The following is a 27,627-nucleotide window of genomic DNA, read 5'->3' on the forward strand; positions in this document are numbered from 1 at the left end:
GAACACATTCAGACGGTTCATCCGGTTGCCTGGATCGCTATTGGCCCGTTCATAGGTCTGTTTACATCTGTGATTCAGTTCTAGAACAGTAGCTTAAGAGGGACACATTTATTTATTTATTTATTTATTTATTTATTTATTTATTTATTTATTTATTTATTTATTTATTTTCGTTCAGGGCCATTAGAGACCATGTCAAGTAACCATAAGGCATTTCTGGAAGCCTTTTTCGCAGCCCGAAAGCGTTGCATTCTTTCTCTGGGTGCTTGTCTTCTCTCTTCTGTCCAGTTGCTGCTCTACTTTTGCTCATCGTGGAAGATCTTAAAGTTGTTGATCACTGATCTGTATTTTGATCGGTTAGACATGTCCTCCTGATTCAGTCCCATGCTCTTGAGGTCCTTCCTTATTTTTCTGAACCATTTATCCGAGACGTTAAGTCTGTTGTCCAATACATTAAAAATCTGCATCCATCCTGAGGAAATGTCCGTAGAATATCAGTTTTCGTTTCCTTATTGACTCCATCAGTTGTTCATTATCCCTGTATAGCTCTCTTCTTCCTCGGAGTCTATACTGTCCATCTGTTATCTTAGGACCGATTATTTTCCGAAGGATCTCGCGCTCGTACTTGTCTGCTTCTCTCAGTCTAGCCTTCCCTGTCATTCCGAAGAATTCACTTGCGTACAGACACTCGGGTGTGATCACTGTGTCATAGTGCCTGAGTTTAGCCTTTCTTGAGATTGCCTTTTTCTTGTATAGGACATTCGTCCTACGTCTTCTATCGCCTGCTATTTATTTATTTATTTATTTATTTATTTATTTATTTATTTATTTATTTATTTATTTATTTATTTATTTATTTTGCCGGGCTGAGTGGCTCAGACGGTTGAGGCGCTGGCCTTCTGACCCCAACTTGGCAGGGATCACAATAAATGATCTGCGGCATGCAGATGAAACTGTTCTGCTTGCAACAAATGCTGAAGATCTGCAGACATTACTAAACTGCGTAGTCGAACACTGTGCTGCAGCAGGTCTGCGTTTAAACAAGAAATAAGACCAAACTAATGGTCATAAGCAAACATTTCGTTCAAACTGTTAACACATCACTGGAGCAAGTCCACCGGCAGCGTACTTGATCACTGCTCGAACAATGCTGTTGAAATGAGGTCCCGGATTGAACAGGCAAGGACTGCACTCAAGAGAATGAGCAAACTTTTTTGTAACAGGGACTTTAAGATCAATCTCCGTCTCCGTTTATTTCGGTGTTACGTATTTTCTGTCTTACTTTATGGTGTCGAGACTTGGACCCTTACAGAGAAGACCACGAAAAGACTTCTGTCCTTTGAGATGTGGTGCTACCAACACCTGCTCAGAATATCATGGGTTGGCAGAATACGTAATACATAAGTACTCCAACATCTGAACACAGAGCTAGAAGTCATGTACAACATCAAAAAGAGTACTTGAATACTTTAGCCATATCATTCGAAATGATAATGTCCTCCAGCTTGTCTTACAAGGTAAAATTGAAGGAAGGAGAAGTAGGGGAAGAAGGAGAATATCTTGGCTACGAGAATAGCATGGGCTCTGTACCCCCACACTTTTTCGAGTTGCTGAGAACAAGAACCTGATCGCCCTGATGACAGCCGACATCCAATGAGGATATGACAGAAGAAGAAGAAGAAGAAGAAGAAGAAGAAGAAGAAGAAGAAGAAGAAGGAGGAGGAGGAGGTTTGTCTGTGAGAGTCAACTCTGTCCATTTCAAGAAAGTAGATATATATATATTGCTTTCAACGATACATGCCGCGCAGTTTCTGGCTGCCTCTAACCGACGGCAAGTACCAGCTGGAACTAAGGAACTCAAACAAGCGGTGAACAACCGTTATCCTCTTTATGGTTATGAAATAGTACAACAGTGTCTCAGATCACAGAGGAGTTTCATTAATAACACCCGGCCAGCACCAGCCACACGAAGTGTTCTTGGGAATCAACACTGACAGCAACAGTCCACACTATCTGACTGGAATCGGTTAACAGAAGGAACTCCAGCACATACTTCGTAATATTGGCCTGTATGGAAGATCCTTAATAGAATAAGAACTGGAATGCCTAGAACCAAGCAGACGCTCAACAAATGGGGTTGCACACAGAATGCTGATAGATACTGTGGTGCAATTCAGTATCATGTCTATCTCAACTGCCCTGTGGAAACCCAACTTGAAGACTTCATTACCGAGCTCGATAGCTGCAGTCGCTTACGTGCGGCCAGTATCCAGTATTCGGGAGATAGTAGGTTCGAACCCCACTGTCGGCAGCCCTGAAAATGGTTTTCCGTGGTTTCCCATTTTCACACCAGGCAAATGCTGGGGCTGTACCTTAATTAAGGCCACGGCCGCTTCCTTCCCACTCCTAGCCCTTTCCTGTCCCGTCGTCGCCGTAAGACCTATCTGTGTCGGTGCGACGTAAAACAACCAGCAAAAAAAAAAAAAAAGAAGACTTCATTATAGTCAGTGATGAAGCTGTTGTAGTTGCTCCACACTGGAGCACTTTCTCAACATTTACGATCTTAATGATCGTAGCAAATAAATGGGCAGAGAAGAGAAAGGAGACATGTATTGTTAGAGGCACGATATTTTCGCATTAACGATAAACGCGACAAAAAATAATTTGAAGCGATTCTTAGATATATTAAAGAATGACATGGTTCTGGTTAAGAAAATAGTGATTTTGATTTCGCTAATAATTACAGCAAATTAAAACGATAATGCCAGTTTCAAGCGAAATGTACTTATTTTGCGATAACTGCGAAACTGCAGCGAAATTCATGGAAAATATCGAGTTTGAAATTGTATTGCTTATTTATTATGATTACAAGTTGCTTTACCGACACAGATAGGTCTTGTAGCGACGATGGGACAGGAAGGGGCTAGGATTGGGAAGGAAGCGGCCGTGGCCTTAATTAAGATACAGCCCCAGCATTTGCCTGGTATGAAAATGGGGAAACCTCGGAAAACTATCTTCAGGGCTGCCGACAGTATTGTGTTGCAATGTCACCTGTGTGGGGAGAAATGGAAGTCAGAATAAGGATTTCTCAGATCGACAGAAATACGTGTTAGTTGTAATATTCTAGGAACCCCCTGAATGGTATGGTCATATAGGGTGAAAGCTATGGACATGTCGGTGAAAAGGGTACTTTGTTATGTAATTTTGATTAGGACAATAATACGTAAGGAATAATGAACGGATTTCAATATTGTTTCTCCTTATATGTCTATCCTTCACATAAATAATTGACAAATCGTATGAACGAGACTTTTTATGATTGAGTTTAGAAAATGATTACAGCAACATTCAAGCAATGGGTCAAGTCCTATTTCACGAAAAAATAAAAAAAAAGCCGCGAAAAATTATTTCCTTTTCGCGAAATCGAACATAAAGTAATGCGAAAAATATCATGCCTCTATGTATATTACATAGTAACATTTTGAGTAACGAATATTTTTCCATAATATACTGTAGTATGACGTGCAAAATCTCAAATGAGAGATCTCCTTTCGTTGTGTACTTGGAATTTAATCGAAGATTCCCCCTCCGTCGATGAGGCGTTGACGCTTTTTTACGACCTCCTTCGCGATGTAATAAAAGACACTACCGTCCCGGATAGTTAGCACGCGGAAATACCCATGCTGGTACGACACGGAGGTAATAGATAAATTACAGTAAAAGGAGAGGGCAAGAAGGAAGTTTCAAAAAATGGATCATAGTAGTGATTATGTGCAATTTTCGACAATACGCAGTGAATGTAAACGCCTTCAGCTCGAAAAGTACAGAAAATATATAACTTCGATGGAATCGAAATTAGCCGCCAACCCGAAGTGTTTTTGGAACTTCGTGAGTAACAAACGGAGGCCACCTCGGTTGCCATCTACTATGCTTCAGGATGGGAATGAATTGCAGGACAAAAGGAACATCTTGGACAGCTTTTCAGACACGTTTGAAAAGTATCACTCACCTGCCGCCAAGTGTAATCTGTCCACTCCGTCCGTGTGTGATATAGCCTTAACCTCAATAGTGACCTCTCCAGCAGAGGTTTCTTCAATTCTTGCCTCTTTGGATACCTCCAAATGATTTGGTCTGGATGACGTAGCCGCAATTGTTTTGAAAGAATGTGCACTTGAGCTAGGTAGGCCACTTAGCATCATAATGAATGTCATTCTCGTCAGGGTATTTTCCGTGTGAGTGGAAAGGTTACGTTGTACCAGTGTTTAAGAAAGGAGAAAAAAATGGTGCTTGATAACTATTGGCCGGTTGTGTTACTGTCCCTGACTTCACAGGTGGCAGAGAAGATCGTGTATAAGAGATAGTAAAGTTCCGTTTCACAGTATATTAATATAGCTCAGCACGGTTTTATACAAAAATGACTTACCGTGTCCAGTATGGCGGTGTATATCAATTTCATCACAGAATCTTTGGATAAGAGGTAACAAGTGGATGTTGTTTACACGGACTTCTCCAAAGCCTTTGATTCAGTTCAACATGATGCTCTACTCATCAAATTGTCAACATACGGGAAGTGCTTTGGAGTGGATTAGAAGCTATCTCACTAACAGGGTTTCCGTAGTAAAATATGATGGTATTATGTCTAAGAAGTACCACCTTACTTCTGGTGTCCCACAAGGCTCTTTACTGGACCCTCTTTTCTTTGTCATGTTCATAAATGATATAACAACATGTATGCACCACAGTAATTGCCTTCTCTATGCTGACGATCTAAAGATCTTCAAGGTGGCATATAGTGAGTTGGACTGTAAGCTGCTACAGTCTGACTTAAACCTCCTAAGTAACTGGTGTCAAAAGTGGCTACTTGGTTTGAATATTTCAAAATGCAATGCAAATACTTTTTCACGTAAGTTGGAACCAGTGAATTACCCTTACCATTTATGCAATTTTCAAATAACTCGTGTGAATGACATAAATTATCTTGGTGTGACACTTTCAAACTGTTACGGTCTTTCATTCGAGAAACGTTCATACAATATTTCTGGGAAAAGTTTTAAATTACTTGGCTTTCTGAATAGAAACTGTGCCGAATTTGTTACTCCTAGAACTATGATAACTTTATTTTGCACTCTAATCAGACCATCATTAGAATACTGTTACGAGGTGTGGCTACCTTCTCAGCAGTATTTAATACAAGACTTGGAAATAGTCCAAATAAGGTTCATGAAATGGATCAGCTACAGAAGTTTAGGTATTTCTCTCTCTTCGTCCGATTGCGAGTCTTTTTGTGAGACTATGAGTATGAGGACATTGCACTCGCGCCGCAGATGTGCCAATGCCCTCTTCCTTTATAAGTGTCTGACGAGTAGAGTGGATTGCTCAACATTATTGGAGTTGATTCCATTATATGTTCCTCGTCGCAATACTAGGCAAAGGTATACGTTCCATCTCCCTAAAGTGAGAACTGTAGCTCGGACAAACTCATGGCTGATGAGGGCACTAAAGACACTTAATGAGGTGGTTGAATCAGTCGACCGTCTCCACTCACCCCCGCCAATAATTAGACGTGCCCTAACGACCTCATGAATCTAAGGTACCGGTATTCTGTGTAAAATATGTAAATATGTGTATGTAAATGTCTCTAGATGTAGTTTAATCATGACAATTATTTAAGGAGATTCATATTTATTTATTTATTTATTTATTTATTTATTTATTTATTTATTTATTTATTTATTTATTTATTTATGCATTTGTTTATTTATTTAATTAAGGCGTTTTGAATATGTATATATAAATATATCTTGGTTATTACTTTAGGAAATTAGTGTTATTTATTTAAGGTGTATGTGTTGTATATATTGTTTTATTGAATCATCTATAATTGGGAAAATAACCTGTTGATGATAAATCCATCTATCTAGTGGATTTTTTAACCAGTTTTCCCTTCCATGGAGTCAGAAAATGAAAGAATGCTTTAAGGGACTGGAACAGGTAACACTCATGTCAAAGGAAGTGAGTCCAAATCCTATTCTCGACAGTTTTCCGTGGTGCCTTCCTTTTACATAGGACACTGACACATCCTTCCCGCGAGCGTGACAGTTCAATGAAATTATCACCACCTTCCACCAAGCTCCGTCTGCGGATCAGTTGTGGAACGATGGCCGAAATTTCAAAGAGGACTGCATAAATTGTCACGCAAGCAGTCTAAATGGCGTCTAGCGCTGTCTGCAGCACAGCAACTGAGGCCGCAAGGTGACCGCGCTTTTTATCGAAAACATTGCAAGTGAGATTTTCGAAATTAACATTCATGTTCATTAGGTTCGAATTTTACGTAACACTGTATTTCCCGGTGGCGTATGATTACAATACCTACAGTCATGTAAAATATCAAGCATACTTAATCACTTTGCTCCCTTCGTAATACTAACTCCAGCTTCTTACAAATACACAGACCGAGCTCGATAGCTGCAGTCGCTTAATTGTGGTTAGTAACCAGTAATAGGGAGATAAGTGGGTTTGAAGCCCACTGTCCGCAGCTCTGAAGATGGTTTTCCGAGGTTTCCAATTTTCACACCAGGCTGTACTTTAATTAAGGGCATGGCCGATTCCTTCCCACTCCTAGCTCTGTTGGTGCGACGTAAAACAACTTGTAGAAAACCAAATACACACTCCAGTACAAACACTGCAGTCACACAGATTATCAGACAGCCTTCACATACATTGGAAGATGTCGCAAGTCCATTACACGGTACAACGTCCGATTAAAAACAAAGAAATACAAATTTTCTCTTAAGCAGGTGGTTTATTTGCAGTAAATGCAGGTGAGATGACAGAAAACATTTTATGTTCAGCATAATTTGGAAAGCAAGCTGATATTGGCTGAGTCGGTCTATGGGCGGAGTGCCAGCCCAAGTACCGCCTTCAAGCCTGACCTTGGTGCTCCAGCGATAACGCCAAGCTCAGCAGGAAAGGCGCAGATCATAATTGCCCATTGTTTCTAGACTACTCGAAATTTCACACCAAGATGAACACCTCAGCAGCCCGGAAGTGTTGGAGTCTTCATTTGAATGCCGGGATATTGTTATGGTATCGGAGTTCTCCTTTGTCTCCTCGGCCCAGCATTGTCTTACAGCACGTGAGACCGGCTGTCAGTGTGTCTCAAGGATTTCTGAAAAGTACATCACAAATACACAGAGCTTTAGAAACTTCCCTTCTTATTCTTTTTACCAGGGTTCTGAAGTTTATGACCTAATGAAGCAGAAAATATGAAAGCAAATATGCCCTAAAAATAGCTAAATATGATCTAAAAATGGAGGTATTTTAGGTATAGGCAGTGGCGGCGATAAGGACCCCGCAGACACCGTCGGGCGGGGGCTGGGGGCCTGGCTGGAGCGGGTCCCATGACTGGTTCTTAATTTAGTAGGTAAAGAGTGATTTTACGTATTGATAAAGCTACAGCACACAACACAGTATTATTTGTATTACATAAAGTTCTTCCAGACTTAGGTCGTCGTAGTGCAGAGCTTCCTTCGCCAATAGGAGCACGGTAGTTATTTCTGAAAGAATGTGGGTTTCCTAACCTGTTCCAATAATAACCATCCCTTGCTGCCACTTACAACAATCAACAAGGCTTATGAAGTCATTAGCCAGTTCTGAGAACCCAGTAGTCAACGAAGATGCGATAACAAAGATATCCTCCTTATTTAAACTCTAAATACTGAATTTTCGAGCCTGTTTATAACTCTCGGCAGTCAGTGTAGCTAAGTAGGCCTACGATGGACGGTTGAGTTGTAAATAGTAGTAAATTTACCGAGTCGATAGCTGCAGTCGCTTAATTGCGGCCAGTATCCAGTAATCGGGAGATAGTGGGTTCGAACCCCACTGTCGGTAGCCCTGAAGATGGTTTTTCGTGGTTTCCCATTTTCATACCATGCAAATGCTGGGACTGTACCTTAATTAAGGCCACGGCCGCTTCCTTCCCATTCTTAGGCCTTTCCTATCCCATCGTCGCCATAAGACCTATCTGTGTCAGTGGGACGTAAAGCAAATAGTAAAAAAAATTGTAGTAAATTATTTGGTCCTAGGAACGACATTATTTCTTAAATATTGTGACGGTCAGCGTGTTTTAGTTACCATCATCAGTTACTGTACTGTATACTGAAGACTTATCTACGGATTTCATTAGTATTCAATTAAATGTCATATTGTCATATTTTATTATTAATGTTATTGTTGCTGCTACTTCGAGTGATCTCCTTTAGTGAAGCGGTTAGACACTGTCGTTTTACCGCTGAACCCCGGTTTCGATTCCTTGTCGGTTCATAAGCAGTTTTTGCTGGTCAAAGCGAGTGACCAGAACACTGGTTTTGAATTCGATATCCGGAAGATCATAGCCGCGAATAGCAAATTCCTCTTGCTCGGGGAAGGGATGTTAGTTGGCTATCTTTCGTACTTCATCCCTCTTCATCTGCGTACATAACAACATCACAGATACACACAGTAGTGAATAGACTACATATGATAGCACAATAAGGCTAAAAGCTCCAGTGCTACATCAACTTTTTTTAAAGCGTGGACGATGCATGTCTACCGGTTTCATTTTGTCCATATACTCCACTACTAGCTAGTTTCACCCAGTTCACCACTGCTCTCTAAGGAAAGGTCAGTATGCCTTTCCTTAGAGAAAAAAAAACCACTCAACTCCCGAGTTCATAGCCGAAAAAGGATTAAGCGGTAAAAGGTATATTATCAGCTTCAACCCACTTATGTCAGAGCGTTTCTGTGCTGTTTGGGTTTATCAATGCACTCCGGAGACAGCGGGTTCAAATCCCACGTTGGCTGCCCTGCAAATGCCTTCGTCATGTTCATTACCAGAGAAGAATTGGAACCGGGAACGGTTCTCTTAGGAGAGCCGCAGACGTTGTCTTTCCGAATTCTTAACAAAATCTGAGCTGAAAGAAAAACTACGAATAAGAGAATCGGTGACTTTAAAGCGTCACACAAGTTATTTATTATTATTATAATAATAATAATTATTATTATTATTATTATCATCATCATTATTCTCCGTGGCTCAGGCGGCAGCGCGCCGGCCTCTCACCGCGGGATTCCGTGGTTCAATTCCCGGTCACTCCATGTGAGATTTGTGCTGGACAAAGCGGAGGCGGGACAGGTTTTTTCCGGGTACTCCGGTTTTCCCTATCATCACCCCTTCCAGCAACACTCTCCAGTATCATTTCATTTCATCTGTCAGTCATTAATCAATGCCCCAGAGGAGTGCGATAGGCTTCGGCAGCCGGCATAATTCCTCTCCTCGCCGCTAGATTGGGCTTCATTCATTCCATCCCTGACCGGCTCGAATGACTGGAAACAGACTGTGGATTTTCATTGTTATTATTATTATTATTATTATTATCATTATTATTATTATTATTATTATTATTATTATTATTATTATTATTATTATTATTATTTCCGTGAAGTCGTTGTTGTTCATTGTAATAATATAAAACATTGTACTACATAATAAAGTTGTAAATTTTCTTATCAGGACACGAGTGTCCCATTTTCAGTTATTGCGGGGAGGCCCCGAGCTTCTTAGAGCCGCTCCAACAAGTAGGCCTATTAACATTAAACGTACTAAAAAGTGATTAACGATAATATATCAGATACATTAAGTCATGCAAACTGATAAGAGCTACATTAGATACGTTAAAATAGTAAGTTATCATAGCCCTGAGGTGCAATTCTCACTCTATTTTCCTAAGAAAGAACCAAGAAAACTAAGTACGGTACAGCATTAGCATGCTTTTTGGTAACCTATCTGTCAGCGTACGTTCGTACAGCACCTCTTCCTCTGAATCATAACTTCTAAATTTGCTACCTGTCTGTTTCTGGAAAAGAAAGAAAAATACAACTACTACAGTATTTTGAAATTCTGTGTTTGAAACGACGCAGATAACATCCAGCTTCTTACAAACAACGCCGCAATTTAAATAAAATGCTCAAAATATATCATTATATCACTAAAATGAGCAAAATATGTGATTATATCACTAAAATGCTCAAAATATATCATTATATCACTAAAATGAGCAAAATATGAACAAAGCAATAAAAATCGTCGAAATATGCATTTATATGCAATATAAAATTTCTTTAATCTGGGTCAGAGATCCATCATTCATAGTTATTTTTCATATATTTGGGGAAATGACCTCAGGAAAGAAATATGATTTTTCCTTAACATCCGAACCTTATTTATTACTCCTGGAGCTCCCTAACAACCCCAAAAAATGTTATCTGTTTGGTGAAAAATCGTTGACATTTTCTCAATGTGTTAAACATAAGGTCATAGTTAACAGAAGGCCGCTTGGTGACATGTTCGTCAAGGCGCTATGGTCTGACACCGTAATTGTCCTGTTCGAGTACCGTTGTTGGAAGAAGACGAAGAAGAAGAAGAAGAAGAAGAATAGTGTCCAATGGGATCTTTGCCTGCTCTCCTTTCTGGATAAGAAGACTAAAGGAGTCTTTTTTTAATTAGTTGCTATACGTCGCACCGATACGGATAGGTCTTATGACGATGATGGGACAGGAAAGGGCTAGGAGTAGGAAGAAAGCGGCCATGGCCTTAATCAAGGTACAGGTGAGAAAATAAAAAACCACAGAAAACTATTTTCAGGTCTGATGGCAGTGGTGTTCGAAACCACTATCTCCCGAATTCACGGCCAACTCGCTTTGTGAATCCGTTTCACTGAGGTGGAAGGAGAAGGGATCACACGTGATAACATCCTGAAACGTACTGAAAGAAACGTTAAGACCACTGTGGTTTTCAGAGAAATTCATAAAATGAATACAAACAAGAAATGACGTGCCAACTGGATGGACAGACCCAGGCTCTTTCTGCCACAGAGTACATTTAACTTTCAGATAACATGTACATCATTAGGCCCATAGACAGTTATGTCTTTCAGCTTTCAGTCTACAAGCTCCTGTGAATCAACTAAACGCCTCAGGAATCCTCTGTTAGTAACTATTTCTGTGGCTTCATTTAGTTCCATACCCGTTTCCTCTAAACCATTAAGAACTGAGTCATCACTTTGGTTTCCCTCTACTTCTCTTACCCTCCATGACCGAGGACATTATTCTCCCACGCAGTCCATCCTCTTCCATTCGCTTCACATGACCACACCACCGAAGCCGGTTTTTTACGTACGGCTTCATCCATCGTGTTTATTCCTAACTTACGCTCTATAACCTTACTCTGAGTACCCTCCTGCTATTTTTCCCATCAGTTTTACCAGCAACTATTCTCGCTACCTTCCTGTCTGTTACTTCTAATTTATGAATGAGATATCCTGATTCCACCCAGCTTTCACTCCTGTGCAGCAACTGAAGAACGCCACTTGACAGATCTCCATAGTCCATGCACTATAGTATGCGACTTTTAAAAAAGGTCGAAAGCTTTGTATCGTTACGTTACATTACATTACTCCTGGTCCTTTCCTATCCCATCGTCAACATAAGACCTATCTGTTGTCAGTGCGACGAGAAGCAAATTGTAAACAAATAGTCTTAACATTAATTATCCATCATAATTATCGCAATAGTGCATTAAACGTGAGGTAATTTAGTCGACGCCAAAAGTCGCTGTGTTCATTCGTTAATTACAGTATTTGCGGACTTTTCTAGCTTTTGATCACATCGTCAAAAACTGTAGAGAAAATATTCATAACTTTTAAATTGTTGATGTTAGGTAAATTGAATCGCGCGCGCAGATCTTCATAAGATGTAGCTAACTGGGGCACACCATGAAAAAAAAATATAGAAAATTGAGTGTTGCTGTGAGAGTGCTCAGTTTTTCTTAATTGTGAGGAATATAAGAGAGGAAATTATGGGAAATTAAATCGCTCTTAATTTCTCTAAATCGTGCCTTCGATGCCATGTGTGTGTTCAGATGAGTACTAAACTATGCTAGTTCCACTGTGCTGTTGATTTAATGAACATTCATAATGATAATATTAAATTTAACACAGTCTCGTCAAGGCTTCGTGAAAAAGGCATGAAGTCTTCTTAATCCCTTAAAAAAACGGCTTTTTTCGCAGGTGCACAGGAAAGCACCTATGCAGTTTTGAAGGCAACGTCGTCACTGGTTGAAAGAAGCATGGGGACGGGTTCTTTTCTCAGGAGCATCTCTCTCTCTCTCTCTCTCTCTCTCTCTCTCTCTCGGGCCGATGACATTCGATTTTAGGCCCCTTAAAACAACAAGCATCATCATCTCTCTCTCTCTCTCTTTTCGGGTTATTTCTAAATGGACAGCAAGTTTGACGCACACAAATGAAGACGTTTTTGTCTGTATGTGTGTCTCCCGTTCTCCAACAGCGTGGAGATTCAATAAGGGTATGGGGCTGTGTTACGCTTGAAGCTGAAGGGGAGTTGAGAATTTTATTAATGTGCGCATCAACAGTGCGCAATATTGCGCAACACGAGAAGAAGTGATGGTGTCATGCGTCACTAACCTCATTGGCGAACATCTTACTTTTCGGTAAGATAATCTGCCAGCACATAAATAAAAAGTCTCTAAAAGCTACTTTGAACATTTCTTTCTTTCTTTCTTTCTTTCTTTCTTTCTTTCTTTCTTTCTTTCTTTCTTCCTTAATCCGTTTACCCTCCAGGATTGATTTTTCCCTCGGACTCAGCGAGGGATCCCACCTCAACGGCAGTGTCCTGGACCGTGAGACTTTGGGTCGGAGAGGGGGATGAAACCGAGAAGGAGGACCAGTACCTCACCCAGGCGGCCTCACCTGCTATGCTGAACAGGGCCCTTGTGGGGGAATTGGATGACTGGAATGGATAGACAAAAAAGAGGAAAGGAAGCGGATGTGGCCTTCAGTCAAGTACCATTCTTCATTTTCCTGGATAAAAAGTGGGAAACCACGGAAAACCACTTCCAGGATGGGTGAGGTGCGAATCGAACCCCGCTCTACTCGACTGACCTCCCGAGGCTGAGGGGACTCCGTTTCAAATTTCGTGGCAGAGCCGGGAGTCGAATCCGGGCCTCCAGGGATGGCAACTAATCACACTAACCACTACACCTCAGAGACGGACTGCCTTGAATCACGATCTCAAAACTCTGCGCTGGCAGTCCAGAAAATTTATGGAATTAGAATACCATAACTAGGCTTATAAGACGGATGAAGCTGAAACCAAAGAACCAGGTTGAATTGAAGCTCATATCATCCAGCTGTGGAAAGAGGTTTCTAAGGAAGAACGTCTGAAACTCCGCGTCAAATCATGTGAATGAATTCAGAGGTTGACTTGCGGGCTGCCTGGCCGAGGCTCGGTTCACTCGAAAGGACGCGGGTTTGATTTCTCGTTAGGAAGTCGAAAAATTTAAGAAACGAGATTTCCACTTCCGGAGGTCCACATGGCCCTGAGGTTCACTTAACCTACACCAAAAATCAGTACCAGGTTAATTCCTGGGGGGAAAGGCGGTGGGGAGTAGGGCTAACCCGTCTACCCCACCAAGTGCCGAGGTTACAGATAGTGGAATCCTTTACCTTCCACACTTCACAGGACTTTCATGACCTGTACGGAGATGACTTTACTTTTGCAGAGGTTAACCTGTTGACCACTGATAAGTTAGTTGTATGTCGTAAAGTTCTCAGGGACGTAGCCAAGGAGGGGGTTACTGGCGGTTATACCACACCGCCCTCCCTCGAAATTTTTACAAACGAAAATAAAGAGAAAGTGACAATAAACAAGTGAAAGTCGACTCAGTGGGTTCGCTCTTTTCAACATTCACTGTGACATGATTGTAAAACCAACAGATCTCATGAATATGTTTTCTAAGAAACGTCGAATGTTGGATTTTAGATTGTAATCTGAACATAGCATTCACCGTAAAACTGTTGACCTTGATCATAGTGTTCTTGTTTTGCATTTTAATGTAGGATTTTATAGTGCATTGCAATCTGAATATCAACATAACTCAATTGCACCAGTGTCATTACAATGCATGTACCACACACACGCACATTCAAGCACCTTTATAATTCCCTATCATCATTTTGTAACTATAACCACCATCGGTCGCTCCTGGCAACGCTACTGATAAATATTATATGTAGACGCATGATTTTTTCGCAGTAACGATAAGCGCGACAAGAAATATTTTGAAGTGATTTTGAGATATCTTAACGAATCATATGATTCTGGTTAAGAACTTAGTGATTTTGTTTTCGCGAATTACAGCGAATTAAAGCGACAAAGCCAGTTTAAAGCGAAATTTACTTACTTTGCGATAAGTGCGAAAACGCAGCGAAATTCGTGGAAAATAACGATCTTGAAATTATATTCCAATATCACGTGTATGTGAAGGGAAACAGAAGATAATAGGGATTTCTCAATTCGACAGAAGTATCGCTTCGTGTTAATATTCAAGAAAATTCCTTAATAGTATAGACATAGAGGGTGAAATGGTAATTTGTTATGTAATCTTGATTAGGACTAAAATATAGTTCTAATCAAGATTACGTAAGGAATAATGAATGATTATAAATATTGTTTCTCTTTATTTATCTATCCTTCATACAAATAATCCACAAGTCTCACGAATTAAACTTTTTATGAACAATTTTAGGAAATGATTAACGCGAAATTAAACCGATGGGCTCAGCCCCCATTAGGCGAAATAACACGTAAAATTGTTTCCTTTTCGTGAAATCGAACATAAATTAATGCGAAAAACTTTCTGTATGTCAATAAGAAATCTGGTATCGTCGGAAAGTGTTAGTGTGCTGTTTGTACGTGCTGATGCAAAGTAACTAGGTATGGTTTTGCCATAAATTCGTCCAGAATTACCCAGCGTCAGTTATTCAGTTTATGCTGGTACACAGTGTTAGCGGAGACGACTTTTACCGTCGTATGAAGAATGAGTATCATGCTGTACAGTGTTCAGATGACGTTTGGGTTCATACACTCTGTCATTCGCTTTTCCTTATTTATATTACAGTTTATTTCATCTGGACTCCATTTTAACTTGACTACACACTCATGTGGATTAGCGTCTGAAAACTGGTCATGAACTAAACACTTGTGCGCTGATACAAGTTTCATTTTAATAATAATAATAATAATAATAATAATAATAATAATAATAATAATAATAATAATAATAATAATAATAATAATAATAATAATAATTACCGTTCGGAAGTTTATGTCGTAAAGAAGTACGAAATATTCAAGAAAATATGCCCTAAAAGCTAGCTAAATATAACCTATAAAACGTAAAATACTCGTATGAATTAAGGGGGAACCGACACCTTTGACCGACCAAAAATGCGATTTTTAAATTTATTTTTTTTCATTTAAAATTGAACATTTCTCTTGATAACGGCGTAATTTTTTGTTAATATCTCCAATACCTTCGGACTTATGACCAAAAACGTGAAGCCCCGTCACCCAAGAAAGCCCGTTACTGGTAAGTTTGTTTCTCGTTTTCCGTAACTTTTGGTTTTTCAACTTTTCCCTGATAACTCTGAAAGTTTTTAAAATATTAAGATGAAATTTTGCTTGCATGTATGTTTCATTGAGAAGAAGACATAGTATAATTACTGAGCTAGCTTCATTGGTTAAATTTAAAAAAATATTTTCAAATGAAAAATAATGAAAAACTGACTACTTGAAAATAACTTCATGAAAAAATATTTATACTTTATGGACTTAACTGATTCTGGTACATATTATGGCTATAATACTACTAACAATATCAAATAAATAATCATAAAAATACTCGTATGTTTGGAAATTATAAGGAAAACGGCAAAATAGTGGCCATGACACACCGCCATTTTGAATAAATAATTATATATAATAGCATAGATTTATATGGTTTATAAATATGTAGACATATTATTAAGGAAAATGTGTTCGTCATACTAGGTTTACTTTTAGTATTCAGTTCCTTTGCTGCGGAAAAATGTTTAACACACCCCATTTTTCTATGTTCAAAAGTGTAGGTCCACCCTTAGGTATTTTAGAAATAGGTAGCAAGTATTAGAGTTTAAACGTGCCAAAAATTGATTAGCAATAATAGAGCAGACACATGAAAACTGACAGAGTTACAGTAGGTACGTTAAAACTTTATGCACTCATTCATTATCAGCCCCGAAGCAGAGTTCTCACTCTGTCTTCCTAAACGAGAACAAAAAACCGAAGTATTAGCATGCTTTTTAGTATCTGTCGGCGTACGTTCGTACAGCACCTCCTTTCTTCCGAATCATGTCTTTTAAACTTCCCGGTCTAGAAAGCCAAGAATAGCGACCAAGAAGATTCGTCGTGCTGACCACACGACACGCCGTAATGTGAGTAGCGGTCGCTTGGTGGGCCAAGTAGGGCTGTAGTGCCATGGGGTTAGTTATGTCTTTTAAATCTGCTGCCTCTCTGCTTCGGGAAAAGAAAGATTAATAAATCTACTACAGTATTTTGAAATCCTGTGTTTGAAACTCGGTGCAGGTAACAAGTACCTACCTTGTTAAAAGCGGCGCCTCAATTTAAATAAAAACGCTCAAACTATTGCCATATATTACCTTATATCACTAAAATAAGCAAAATATGACCAAAGCAATAAATATGTCCGAAATATGCATTTATATGCAACATAAAATTACTTTAAAAACGTGGACAGGGATTCATCATTCACAGTTTTTTTTTCAGATTTCGGGTAAAATGACATCAGGAAAGAAATATGACGTTTCCTTAACACCCGTTCTTCACACGGGAATTTTCAGTGGATTACATGTTTCATTCAGGAATTTATGTGAAGTAACATGGCTCTATTCACTCGTTTAATGCGACATGTTAAAATGATATTTTCGTACGAAAGCGCGTGGCAGGACCGTGAAATATGATGAAGCTGAACAAAGTCGAACGAGAACTATGACAATTTTCGAGCTTGTATGCCACAGTCCCTGGTCCGAATTTGTGGGAAATTCTCCATGGTTCACATGTTGCATATTGCATCTCTGACCAATGGCCTGGCGCACTGAAATTGATGATACGTCCCTTAATATCTGTCCCATCGAAGAGAGTAAAATGGTTTTTTCTTTCGTTGCCCACCTTGAAGTGATATGCACGACATGTCTCGCGGGACTTGGACTAAAAATCCAATTTTTCGCAATCATCTGCGTTATTATCCGTCGTACGATAAATACGTAGGCCTACATGGCATAAAGGAACGGAACAAACATATTCTTAAACGGTTGTTGCATACATTATTTTGATAGACCTAATAATAATAATAATAATAATAATAATAATAATAATAATAATAATACAAATAAAAATAATAATATGGCTCACGCGGCAGTGCGCCGGCCTCTCGCCGCTGGGTTTCTGGTTCAAATTCCGGTCACTCCATGTGAGATTTGTGCTGGGCAAAGCGGAGACGGGACAGGTTTTCCTCCGGGTACTCCGGTTTTCCCTGTCATATTTCATTCCAGCAACACTCTCCAATATCATTTCATTTCATCTATCATTCGTTAATCATTGTCATAGAGGAGTGCGACAGGCTTCGGCAGCCGGTACAATTGTTATCCTCGCCGCTAGATGGGGGATTCATTTATTCCATTCCTGACCTGGTCGAATGACTGGAAATAGGCTGTGGATTTTCATTTTCAATAATAAAACCATCGGCACTGTTTTAACATAATGGTTTTGATATTCTGTAATGATTAGGCCACAATTCTAAGTTTTTCGGCTACGTAAGAATAGGAAAGGGCTAGGATTATGAAGGAAGTCACCGTGGCCTTAATTAAGGTACAGCCACAGTATTTGCATGATGTGAAATTGGGAAACTACGGAAAACCATCTTCAGAGCTGCCGACGGTGGGATTCAAACCTACCATCTCCCGAATGCAAGCTTTCAGCTACGTGACCCTAACCGCGCGGCTAACTTTCTCGGTGTTCAATATCAACAGTCACGTAAAATACAATCTTGTTTATCACGAGTGGGGCAGTAATGTCTGTTAGGTTTAATTAAAATGTGCATGTGTTGAATTGTGTTACTTTTTTGAATTTTCTTTTGTGATATTTATTGTGTTTCAGACCCTGGACGGATTCATCTTCGTGGTGGCCCCGGATGGGAAGATAATGTACATCTCGGAGACGGCGTCTGTTCATTTGGGGCTGTCGCAGGTGGGAGTGCATACTTAAATACTTAACTACCGGGTACTGCATGACTATAAGGGACTTCAGCACTAAAGTCTTACTGTTCTTAGATGTTCAACAGTGTTCAGAGATATCCTTCGCAAGAGAATAATATTCTCTCTCACTACTGCAGAGCAGTTTTAAATAGGACGTGGGACGTCGTTGCTTTTGGCAGATACTGCATTAAAATTTATAAACAATAATTAGGGAAAGGATTAGGGGGAAGAAATAAGAAGGGGGGTGCAATTTGGCTCAGTGGTGGTCTAGTCATTCAATTCCTACCCCTACTGTCCCAGACTCGAATTCTGACAATTTCGGATGAAATTTTCCTTTAACTAGTGCGAACGTCCAGGCATAAATTCCTGCCTGGGTGCTCCACCGACTCTTCCGAACACGAAAACATATCACTGTAAAATAATACACAGTAGTCAAACCGGAATGCCTGTACGCCAGTGAATGTTTGGTACTGAATTACAAGCTGATTTTTTTTTTTTTGCTTTACGTCGCACCGACACAGACATGTCTTATGGCGACGACGGGATAGGAAAGGTCTAGGAATGGGAAGGAAGCGGCCGTGGCCTTAATTAAGGTACAGCCCCGGCATTTGCCTGGTGTGAAAATGGGAAACCACGGAAAGCCATCTTCAGGGCTGCCGACAGTGGGGCTCGAACCCACTATCTCCCGATTACTGGATACTGGTCGCACTTAAGCGACTGCAGCTATCGAGCTCGGTGCTGAATAAATTAGAAGTACCGGAAAGAAAAAAAACATCCGCTAAGAATTACAGCACTCTGGAAATCAAGAAGTATTGATGAAATATACCGGAACATAGAAAACATAACAGAAACAATGTGCAAGCGGCGATTGATACTTTTTGGACATTTATGCAGAATGGATGACAACAGATTAGGCAAACAGATCTTCAAACATCGTTGGAACAAGAAGTCATCAACAAGCTGGATTCAGGAAGTCAAGAAAGATTTGGAAAGAAACAATATAAGAGAAGAAAGAACAACAGATTTTTAGAAAGAAAATCTTAAAAATGGAAGGATTGCAAGGTCGAGAGGGAAAGAAAATATGCTGAAAATAGGGCGAGGAGAGGGAGATGAGACATAGTGAGCAGATGAAGGAGTATTGCAGGAAGAAGAAGGAACAACGAAGAATGAAACTTTGAAATTGTTAAGTGGTCTCTAGAAGACCCTAGCGGAGAAATAATAATAATAATAATAATAATAATAATAATAATAATAATAATAATAATAATAATAATAATAAATCTCTAGATATAAAATCACTTCTGTAAACCTTCTATTCATGTCCCATAGGCCATACTTCATTCTGTTCTCAGATTAGGCAAACAGAAATCGGCTATCTACCGATCGGGAGGTGGCATATTTTAGTACCTTCATAAACTTTTTTTTTTTTTTTTTTTTTTTTTGCTATTTGCTTTACGTAGCACCGACACAGATAGGTCTTATGGCGACGATGGGATAGAAAAGGCCTAGGAATGGGAAGGAAACGGCCGTGGCCTTAATTAAAGTACAGCCCCAGCATTTGTCTGGTGTGAAAATGGGAAACCACGGAAAACCATCTTCAGGGCTGCCGACAATGGGGTTCGAACCCACTATCTCCTGGATGCAAGCTCACAGCCGCGCGCCCCTAACAGCACGGACAACTCGCCCGGTCGTTCATAAACCAACGGACTGAACCACGAACGAACTCGCCAACTTGAGCTCGGAAGTCCAGCGTTCTACCATCTGAGCCGCTTAGTCAGGCGATGATGATGATGATGATGATGATGATGATGATGACGATGATGAGAGGAGAATGGAAAAAATAGAAGGTAGTATTTGCTTCCGAACGACCCTAAAATTTACGGAATCTATATCAAGAAATGCAAAATTGACTGGATTGTAAGCGACTTTAGCACCTCAGCATTGCCAGCTCCTGAGTGTGGGTGTGTTTTACATTCCAGTGCCAGCCGCAGAATGAGGTGTTAGTTCTTAATAAAGCTCTGTAATACGCAATAAAGTGGCTGGTAAGTACTTTTCTTGTCATTGTTAGGCGGAGTGACTCATTTTGGTACCCAAACTAAATTGTGCATGACTCTCCATTAAATTCATGTGGTACGGCTTGATTGCGTTTATTACTCAATTCAGACAGTGGTTATGCAACACAGGATGCAGTGGCCTTCGTTACTATCGTAAGAATACTCACAAAGAAATTATTGCTCTCTTGGTAGTGTCTCGACATCCCATTTCAAACCAGTGAAGGAAGAAATGTCAGGCATCGTTTGTTTGGATCCACAATCTAGAAGGTAGGCCTTCCTTTAATGTCGTATTATGGCATCTCTGATTTTACGTCCCAGTAACTAATTCCACTATTTCGGAGACGTAGATGTGCTGGAAGTTTGTACCGCAGGAGTTCCTTTACGTGCCAGTAAATCAACTGACACGATTCTGGCGTGTTTGTACTGCTTCAAATGCCAGTCTGAGCCAACAGCCCGATCCCTGTACCTCTGAATCGTTCCACAAATCAACTCAGCATTCTTTGAGGGTTAGCATATCTGCACGCACTGGCGGCTTGTGGCTTCACAACAGCCTGTAATCTAAAGAAAAATGGTTTTATTCAAAAAGAATTCCATAAAGGGAATTTTTGTTTAATAATTCAGTGCTCATTTAGGATATTTTGAGCCCATAAATTGACTAAAATATCATCGATGAATGAACATATCTCATATTAAGAAAACAAAAACACCATGGCGCAATAGCCCCGCAGGGCCATACCCTACCAGCCGACCACTGCTCAGCCCGAAGGCCTGCAGACTGCGACGTGTCTTGCCGTTGGTACGACGAATCCTCTCGGCCGTTATTCTTGGCTTTCCAGACCGGGGCTGTCACCTCACCGTCAGATAACTCTTCAGCTGTAATCACGTAGACTGATTGGACTTGGAACCAGCATTCAGCTCCAGGTAAAAAAACAATATCCTTGACCTGGACAGGAATCTTACCCGGAGTCTCCTGATAGAAGGCAGGTACGCTAGCCCTACACCATGGGTCAACTCAGTCCTAAGACGCGATGTCGGGTTCAGACCTCACTGTCATTAGTCCTGAAAGTGGTTTTCTATGGTTTCCCATTTTCACGCCAGGCAAATGCTGGAAATGCTTAGGCTACGGTCGCTTCCTTCTCATTTCTAGCTCTTTCCTATCCCATTGTCGCCATAAGACCTATCTGAGTTGGTGCGACTTAAAGCAAATTTTAAAAAAGCGTACCTACAGAATGGACAAGAACAGTTTCACCAAAGGGTAATTCAGTATTAGGCCTATATTATTTTATAAACTCACAGAAGTCCAAGATAAACTAGACAGAAGAAAAAAGGGAAAACTTGCAAGACGTGAGCATAACACAACACATCACAACAAATCACGGAGCCTTTCTTACATTAGCAAAAAGCACAAATTTACGATTTTTACGGTTTTAAAATCACAGTAAGAAATGGTCAGAAGAACGCAAGAAATAATGAAAGAGGTTTTGGAAGGAAAAGAAAAAACATCAAGCCAACTAATAAGTTCCAACGCGCTCTTTGAATTGACAGGACGAGTAATAATAATAATAATAATAATAATAATAATAATAATAATAATAATAATAATAAAAATTAATGGCATAATTACCTTATGTTGCTTTGCTTCCTTTCAACCCCCGGTATTTTATATGCATCATTGTTTGACATGTTCGGGTATATTTTACATCTTTTTCTGAGAAATATTTAGCTTATTCTTGCTTTTCTATTAACTTCATGCCCAGATTCTGAGCATAATTTCTTTTTCAAACATCAACCAAATCGAAGAGTTCATTGCCGTTGTCTGCGCTATCTCCCATCGTGTTTCTGTTGATGTAAGATAGAATCTAATCATATTTAGGTCTACAGAAGCGGTATATAAAATGTAAGAACCTGCTGGAAGTTTTACTAACGCTATGCAGTCATAGCTTTTGTAAAATACCATAAATACCCACTATTTTCCATCCTAGACAACATTAACTCGAGGAGAAAGCTAGTCTAATGCCCGGGTGCGTCAACTCGGTTACGACTTAACCGTGGTAAAATGGACAGCTTACCATGGTTAAGTTGAACTTCTGTTGCATCAAGAGCCCGGTTTTGAAATTTGTGACGTTTAACCGCGGTTAAAAGTTAACCAGTCGTGAGCGAGCAGTTAAGCAGCTGACCGAGGCTCTAAGGCAGGGCATCTCAAACGCCCAAAACCTCACGCGTGCAAATCGAGGCGCAAGAGCTCCGTGCACTGTGCATCGGTCCCGCTCGGCTTGGCTCGAACCAACGTTTCGTCTCTGGGCTACTCGGCTAAGCTCGGCTCTACTCGGCTCATCTCAGCTCGGATTTGGAGCGCTTCGGAGCAAGTGTGGAAGAGGGAGACAGGGGGAGCGAGCGAGACAGGCGTGAGGAAAGAGAGAGTTAACGCTATTGCTCCAAATCGAGGAGTGAGGGGTCTGCACTCTGGTCAACCAAAGGAAGTCGTCTTTTGCACCGTGCACAGTGCATGCACCAGGCGTATGCACCCTGAGAGGCCCTGCTCTAAGGCCTACGTACGGTATATAAACTCACGAGTAAGCTGCATATTACGTTCATCAAAAGTGTCATGATCCGATTTAAAAGTTTACCGGTCGTGAGTGCATCCAAAATGCCGTGATGTTATCTTTAAAATGGATTTGATACCACATATCCTATATCTACAATATCTTGAGGATGATGAATAGAGAGAAGGAGAATGTGGCGTCTTTGTTAGAATTAATGGGTGACCAACTCGAGTTCCCAACTCATAGAAATAATTTTGTTTCGCCAAAAAGTAATCTACGTCAGTGAGCATTTCAAATTCAAATGCACTGAAATTCGGCGTTCTCGTTCGCCCTTCGTTTACCATATCGGCTGATACTGGTATCACCGAGCTCGATAGCTACAGTCGCTTAAGTGCGGCCAGTATCCAGTATTCGGGAGATAGTAGATTCGAACCCCACTGTCGGCAGCCCTGAAGATGGTTTTCCGTTGTTTCCCATTTTCAAACCAGGTAAATGCTGGGGTTGTACGTTAATTCAGGCCACGGCCGCTTCCCACTCCTAGCCCTTCCCAGTCCCATCGTCGCCATAAGACCTATCTGTGTCGGTGCGACGTAAAGCAACTAGCAAAAAAAGAAAGATACTGGTATCCTAACCTAAAATAACCTAAGGAATCAAAATTAATTCATCTTAGAAATAAAGGGCTGTAATATAAGATATGATAAAAATGACTACAATGATGCTTTTTTTAATACAAGTTTAAAATAATATTCGTTATAGAAATAAAAAGACAGCTGATGATTCCAGACAAAACATAAACAAGTGGATAAAATAGAGACACATGACTGTCGAAAATATCACTGCCTTCTGGATAAATTAAGACAAGTGACAGTCAAACTTATCACTGCCTTCTGAATACTACGTACTTTGAATTACTTCCGAGGAGAATAATAGTGAGAAATACGAGCGTCAAGAAACCGCAGTTTCGAAACCGACGATTAGCAATGGTGCAACAGGTTAATGACCGAGCTCGATAGCTGCAGTCGTTTAAGTGCGCCCAGTATCCAGTAATCGGGAGATAATGGGTTCGAGCCCCACTGTCGGCAGCCCTGAAGATGGTTTTCCGTGGTTTCCCATTTTCACACCACGCAAATGCTGGGGCTGTACCTTAAGTAAGGCCAGGCCGCTTCCTTACAATTCCTAGGCCTTTCCTATCCCATCGTCGCCATAAGACCTATCTGTGTCGGTGCGCCGTAAAGCAAATTGCAAAAAAACAAAACAAAAAAACAGGTTAATGACAATACCACGGTTTCGTAACGTCTGATATTTACCGAGAAAGGTGTACCCGGGAATAAAAATGCTGGAGCTAGGTGCGCACGGAGAACATAATAAGGGCGCGTATCAATGGGTGGCTTCTCTCCCCGCTTGCCGAAGATCGGGCTCCAAGGGAAGGTTAAACGCACTCAGCTTACTCTGGCACTTTGGCAAGTTAGGGCACAGATTCGCTGCGCGCACCTGCCAGTAGTATATTCAGATGAGATAGTTGCTTATATTTCTTCAGAGCTCGGCTTTCCAAAGTTCAGTGTTTGCTACTGGTTGTCAGCTGTCTTCAACGAACTCTTTGGTGATGTTCTATTCGATAAAGGTGGTAAGAGAGCTAGCTGTGGAGTTCTGTTCCTAATTGCACGTTCCTCTGCAGGTGGAGCTGACCGGGAACAGTATCTACGAATACATCCACCCTGCGGACCACGACGAGATGACCACCGTACTGACGAACCCGCAGCCTGTGTTCCAGCACAACCCTTTGCTGCATGGTGAGTACACAACCTTATTGTAGACTGTAGATACTGCAACAACGATACGTGTAAAACAGTTTTCGTCAATTTATTTGCACTGTACATAGGGTTGGCAGATTTTATGGGATTTGCGGCCTCTAACCGCTGGGTTCCGTGGTTCAGATCCGGGTCATTCCATGTGAGATTTGTGCTGGATAAAGTGGAGGCGGGGCAGGTTTTTCTCCTTGTACTCCGGTTTTCCCTGTCATCTTTCTTTCAGTAACACACTCCAATATCATTTCATTTAATCTGTCAGTCATTAATCATTGCCCCAGAGGAGTGCGACAGGCTTTGGCAGCCGGCACAATTCCTATCCTCATCTCTTGAGGGGGTCTCCATTCATTCCATTCCTGACTCGGTCAAATGACTGGAAACAGGTTGTGAATTTTCATTTTCCTGATATTTAGATCATTGGTGGCATAGATTCCTGCTTCGCAACTAAACACCAATACTTCCCGAATTCCCCACCCCACCACCCCCTTATGGTGACAAACTTAAAAAAATTAACGTTGAGCGGTTTTAATTCGGTAAGACCAGACGAGTTGGCGGTGAGGTTAGGGACGCGCAGCTGTGAACTTGCATCCGGGAGATAGTGGGTTCGAATCGCACTGTCGGCAGCCCTGAAGATGATTTTCCGTGGTTTCCCATTTTCACACCAGGCAAATGCTGGGGTAGTACCTTAATTAAGGCCACAGCCGCTTCCTTCCCACTCCCAGGGCTTTCCTATCCCATCGTCGCCATGAGACCTATCTGTGTCGGAGCGACTTAAAATACATTAATAATAATAATTCGGTACGACGTAATTAGTGTTATTTCGTTAGAAAAAATCTATTCTGCTTCGTAATTTCCTGAACTAGGTACAAGTGTTCGATCGCACGTACGCTTGTCGTAGTTGAATGATGACTCGATGAGAAAGCGAACATCTGAAATTTAATTTGCTGGTAGAGTTGGTTGCTTTGTAGTTATCGGTTTGTGTCCGTCTATTGGTTTTGTTTAAGCATGTTCATGTTCTCAGACATTAAGGAAAACGAAATTCTGAATGTGATATTGTTAATCCTTCACCGAAGAAGAAAAGTCATTTCGTGTGTAATTAAAAGAAATTGGGTTACTCTCGTAGCGAGTTATGCAAAAAAGAGTTCACTGTTGTACGTGGTGGCGTCAAGGATGTGAAGATATGATGTGATGTAATATTAAAACTACAATTACTGATAACATGTAGTATCTTCTACAACACAACCAACCATCATTTAGTTTAAGTGTATTACGGATGGCGAATTTCAAATTCTAAAACGTATCCGTGTTAAGGATTGCCCCTATTTTTCATGAAAAAGATCTGTCAACTGTCCCTGAGTGTATGGAAACGGATCAGTGGTTCTGTACAGTGGAGGTATCTTTGTTTCGCTATAAGGAAGTCGCTGGACATGATTTGAATAAATGAAAATGAAAACCTACAACCTGTTTTCCAGTCTCTGACCGGATCAGGGATGTAATGAATGAAACATATATAGGCTGTTGTTACAATGGGGTCGCCACTCCCAAGGTGATTTGTTAATGACTGATAAATGCTAAGAAATGATAATGGAGAGTGTTACTGGAATGAAAGATGACAGGGAAAACCGGAGTACCCGGAGAAAAACCTGTCCCGTCTCCGCCTTGTCCAGCACAAATCTCACATGGAGTGATTGGGATTTGAACCACGGTATCCAGCGGTGAGAGGCCGATGCGCTGCCGTCTGAGCCACGGAGGCTTTGAATAAATGAATTTTAACTTTATTATTGGATTGGAATATTTGAAGCATTGACTGGGAAATTTTACAGGAGAAGAAAAATTTTTTTTCCAACATTCTGAAGCAAATGTTACTGAAAACAAATCATGGAAAATCAAGGATTAATCTATTTATTAGTTTAACACACAAATGTATGCTAATTATGATTCAGGCACAAATCGTGCGATAAAATACGTTGCGAAGAATCACTGTCTAATCAGTTTGTCAGCTTACGTATATGTTTCCCGCGGACATTTCGCGAAAAAACAAGTGATATTTTTCATCCAAGGAATCCAGCATAGCGTAAGTCCTTTTTCGGTTCGCTGATGGTTAGTCTCCGTGCATGTAGTTGTAAGGTCTGTATGTTATTGACCGCGTGATAGACAGTCCTCTTTTGAGGATATTGTGCTCCTTCCACGGTTCTAACTCGTTGAATGATTGTCATGTCTTTACAGATGGAAGTTCGCCTCTTGAAATCTTTATCAATCTCACAGTGATAATATTAAGGCGTTGAGTACATAAACATATCTTGCTCACCATGGCGAAATAACAGAAATCCCTAGGCGTTCATCATGATTACATGAAATGGGCGAAAATTTTTAGTCTCTCATTATTTCCGCATCTTCTTCTGAAACCATTGTTGGCCACACATAGTACCTATTTTTGAAAACAAAGAACTAGAATGAAAGTCATATCAAGATGCTGGCAATAATGACTTACCATTTTGAATGGAATAGGTTTCGGTGGCATTCTAGCAACTAAAGTATCATTATGACGAACTATAATAGCTATAAACAAGGTTTACACGCAGTTGACTTTCAACAAATGTCAAAGGTTATACCTAATTCCTCCAGAGGCACGGGCTGACCTACTACCTTCTCCATGACAAACCTCATGGACTTATCACAGGTTCCGTCTTGGGCCAATCGTAGAAACTAATCTACTTTAACATTTGACTCGCTACCTTTTCCATGCCATTGGCTTGAGCGTTTACTACGTTCTGCATGAAAAAAACTAAATTTCGATTTTTTTAACTTACTACCTTTCCCATATCGACGCCTTATTTATATTTTGCATGTGTAAAGAGAATGAAGCATTGTTGTGGAAGCACAATTTTTCATGGGTCAATTAAATACTTAATATTCAAATTAATAACCACCTTGTACATATTTCTAAATATTATCTTTCTTTTGCAAATACCGTAATTTTTCTAAGTCGGACCCCTTCCATTTAACCTTCTGATTAGTG

General features: G+C 40.4%; 1 protein-coding gene across 2 annotated transcripts in view; it reads left to right on the forward strand.

The window, feature by feature from the left end:
• sim (single-minded) overlaps positions 1-27,627 on the forward strand; it is a 434,059-nt gene that overhangs the window by 335,653 nt on the left and 70,779 nt on the right. For both annotated transcript variants that reach the window (XM_067144541.2, XM_067144542.2), the window contains exons 4-5: positions 18,109-18,198; positions 24,479-24,593. In XM_067144541.2, the coding sequence (XP_067000642.1) occupies positions 18,109-18,198; positions 24,479-24,593 (205 nt within the window). The remainder of the gene's footprint in view (positions 1-18,108; positions 18,199-24,478; positions 24,594-27,627) is intronic.

The sequence above is a fragment of the Anabrus simplex genome, chromosome 3 (genome assembly GCF_040414725.1).
Source record: "Anabrus simplex isolate iqAnaSimp1 chromosome 3, ASM4041472v1, whole genome shotgun sequence".
NCBI classification, from domain to species: Eukaryota; Metazoa; Arthropoda; class Insecta; order Orthoptera; family Tettigoniidae; genus Anabrus; species Anabrus simplex.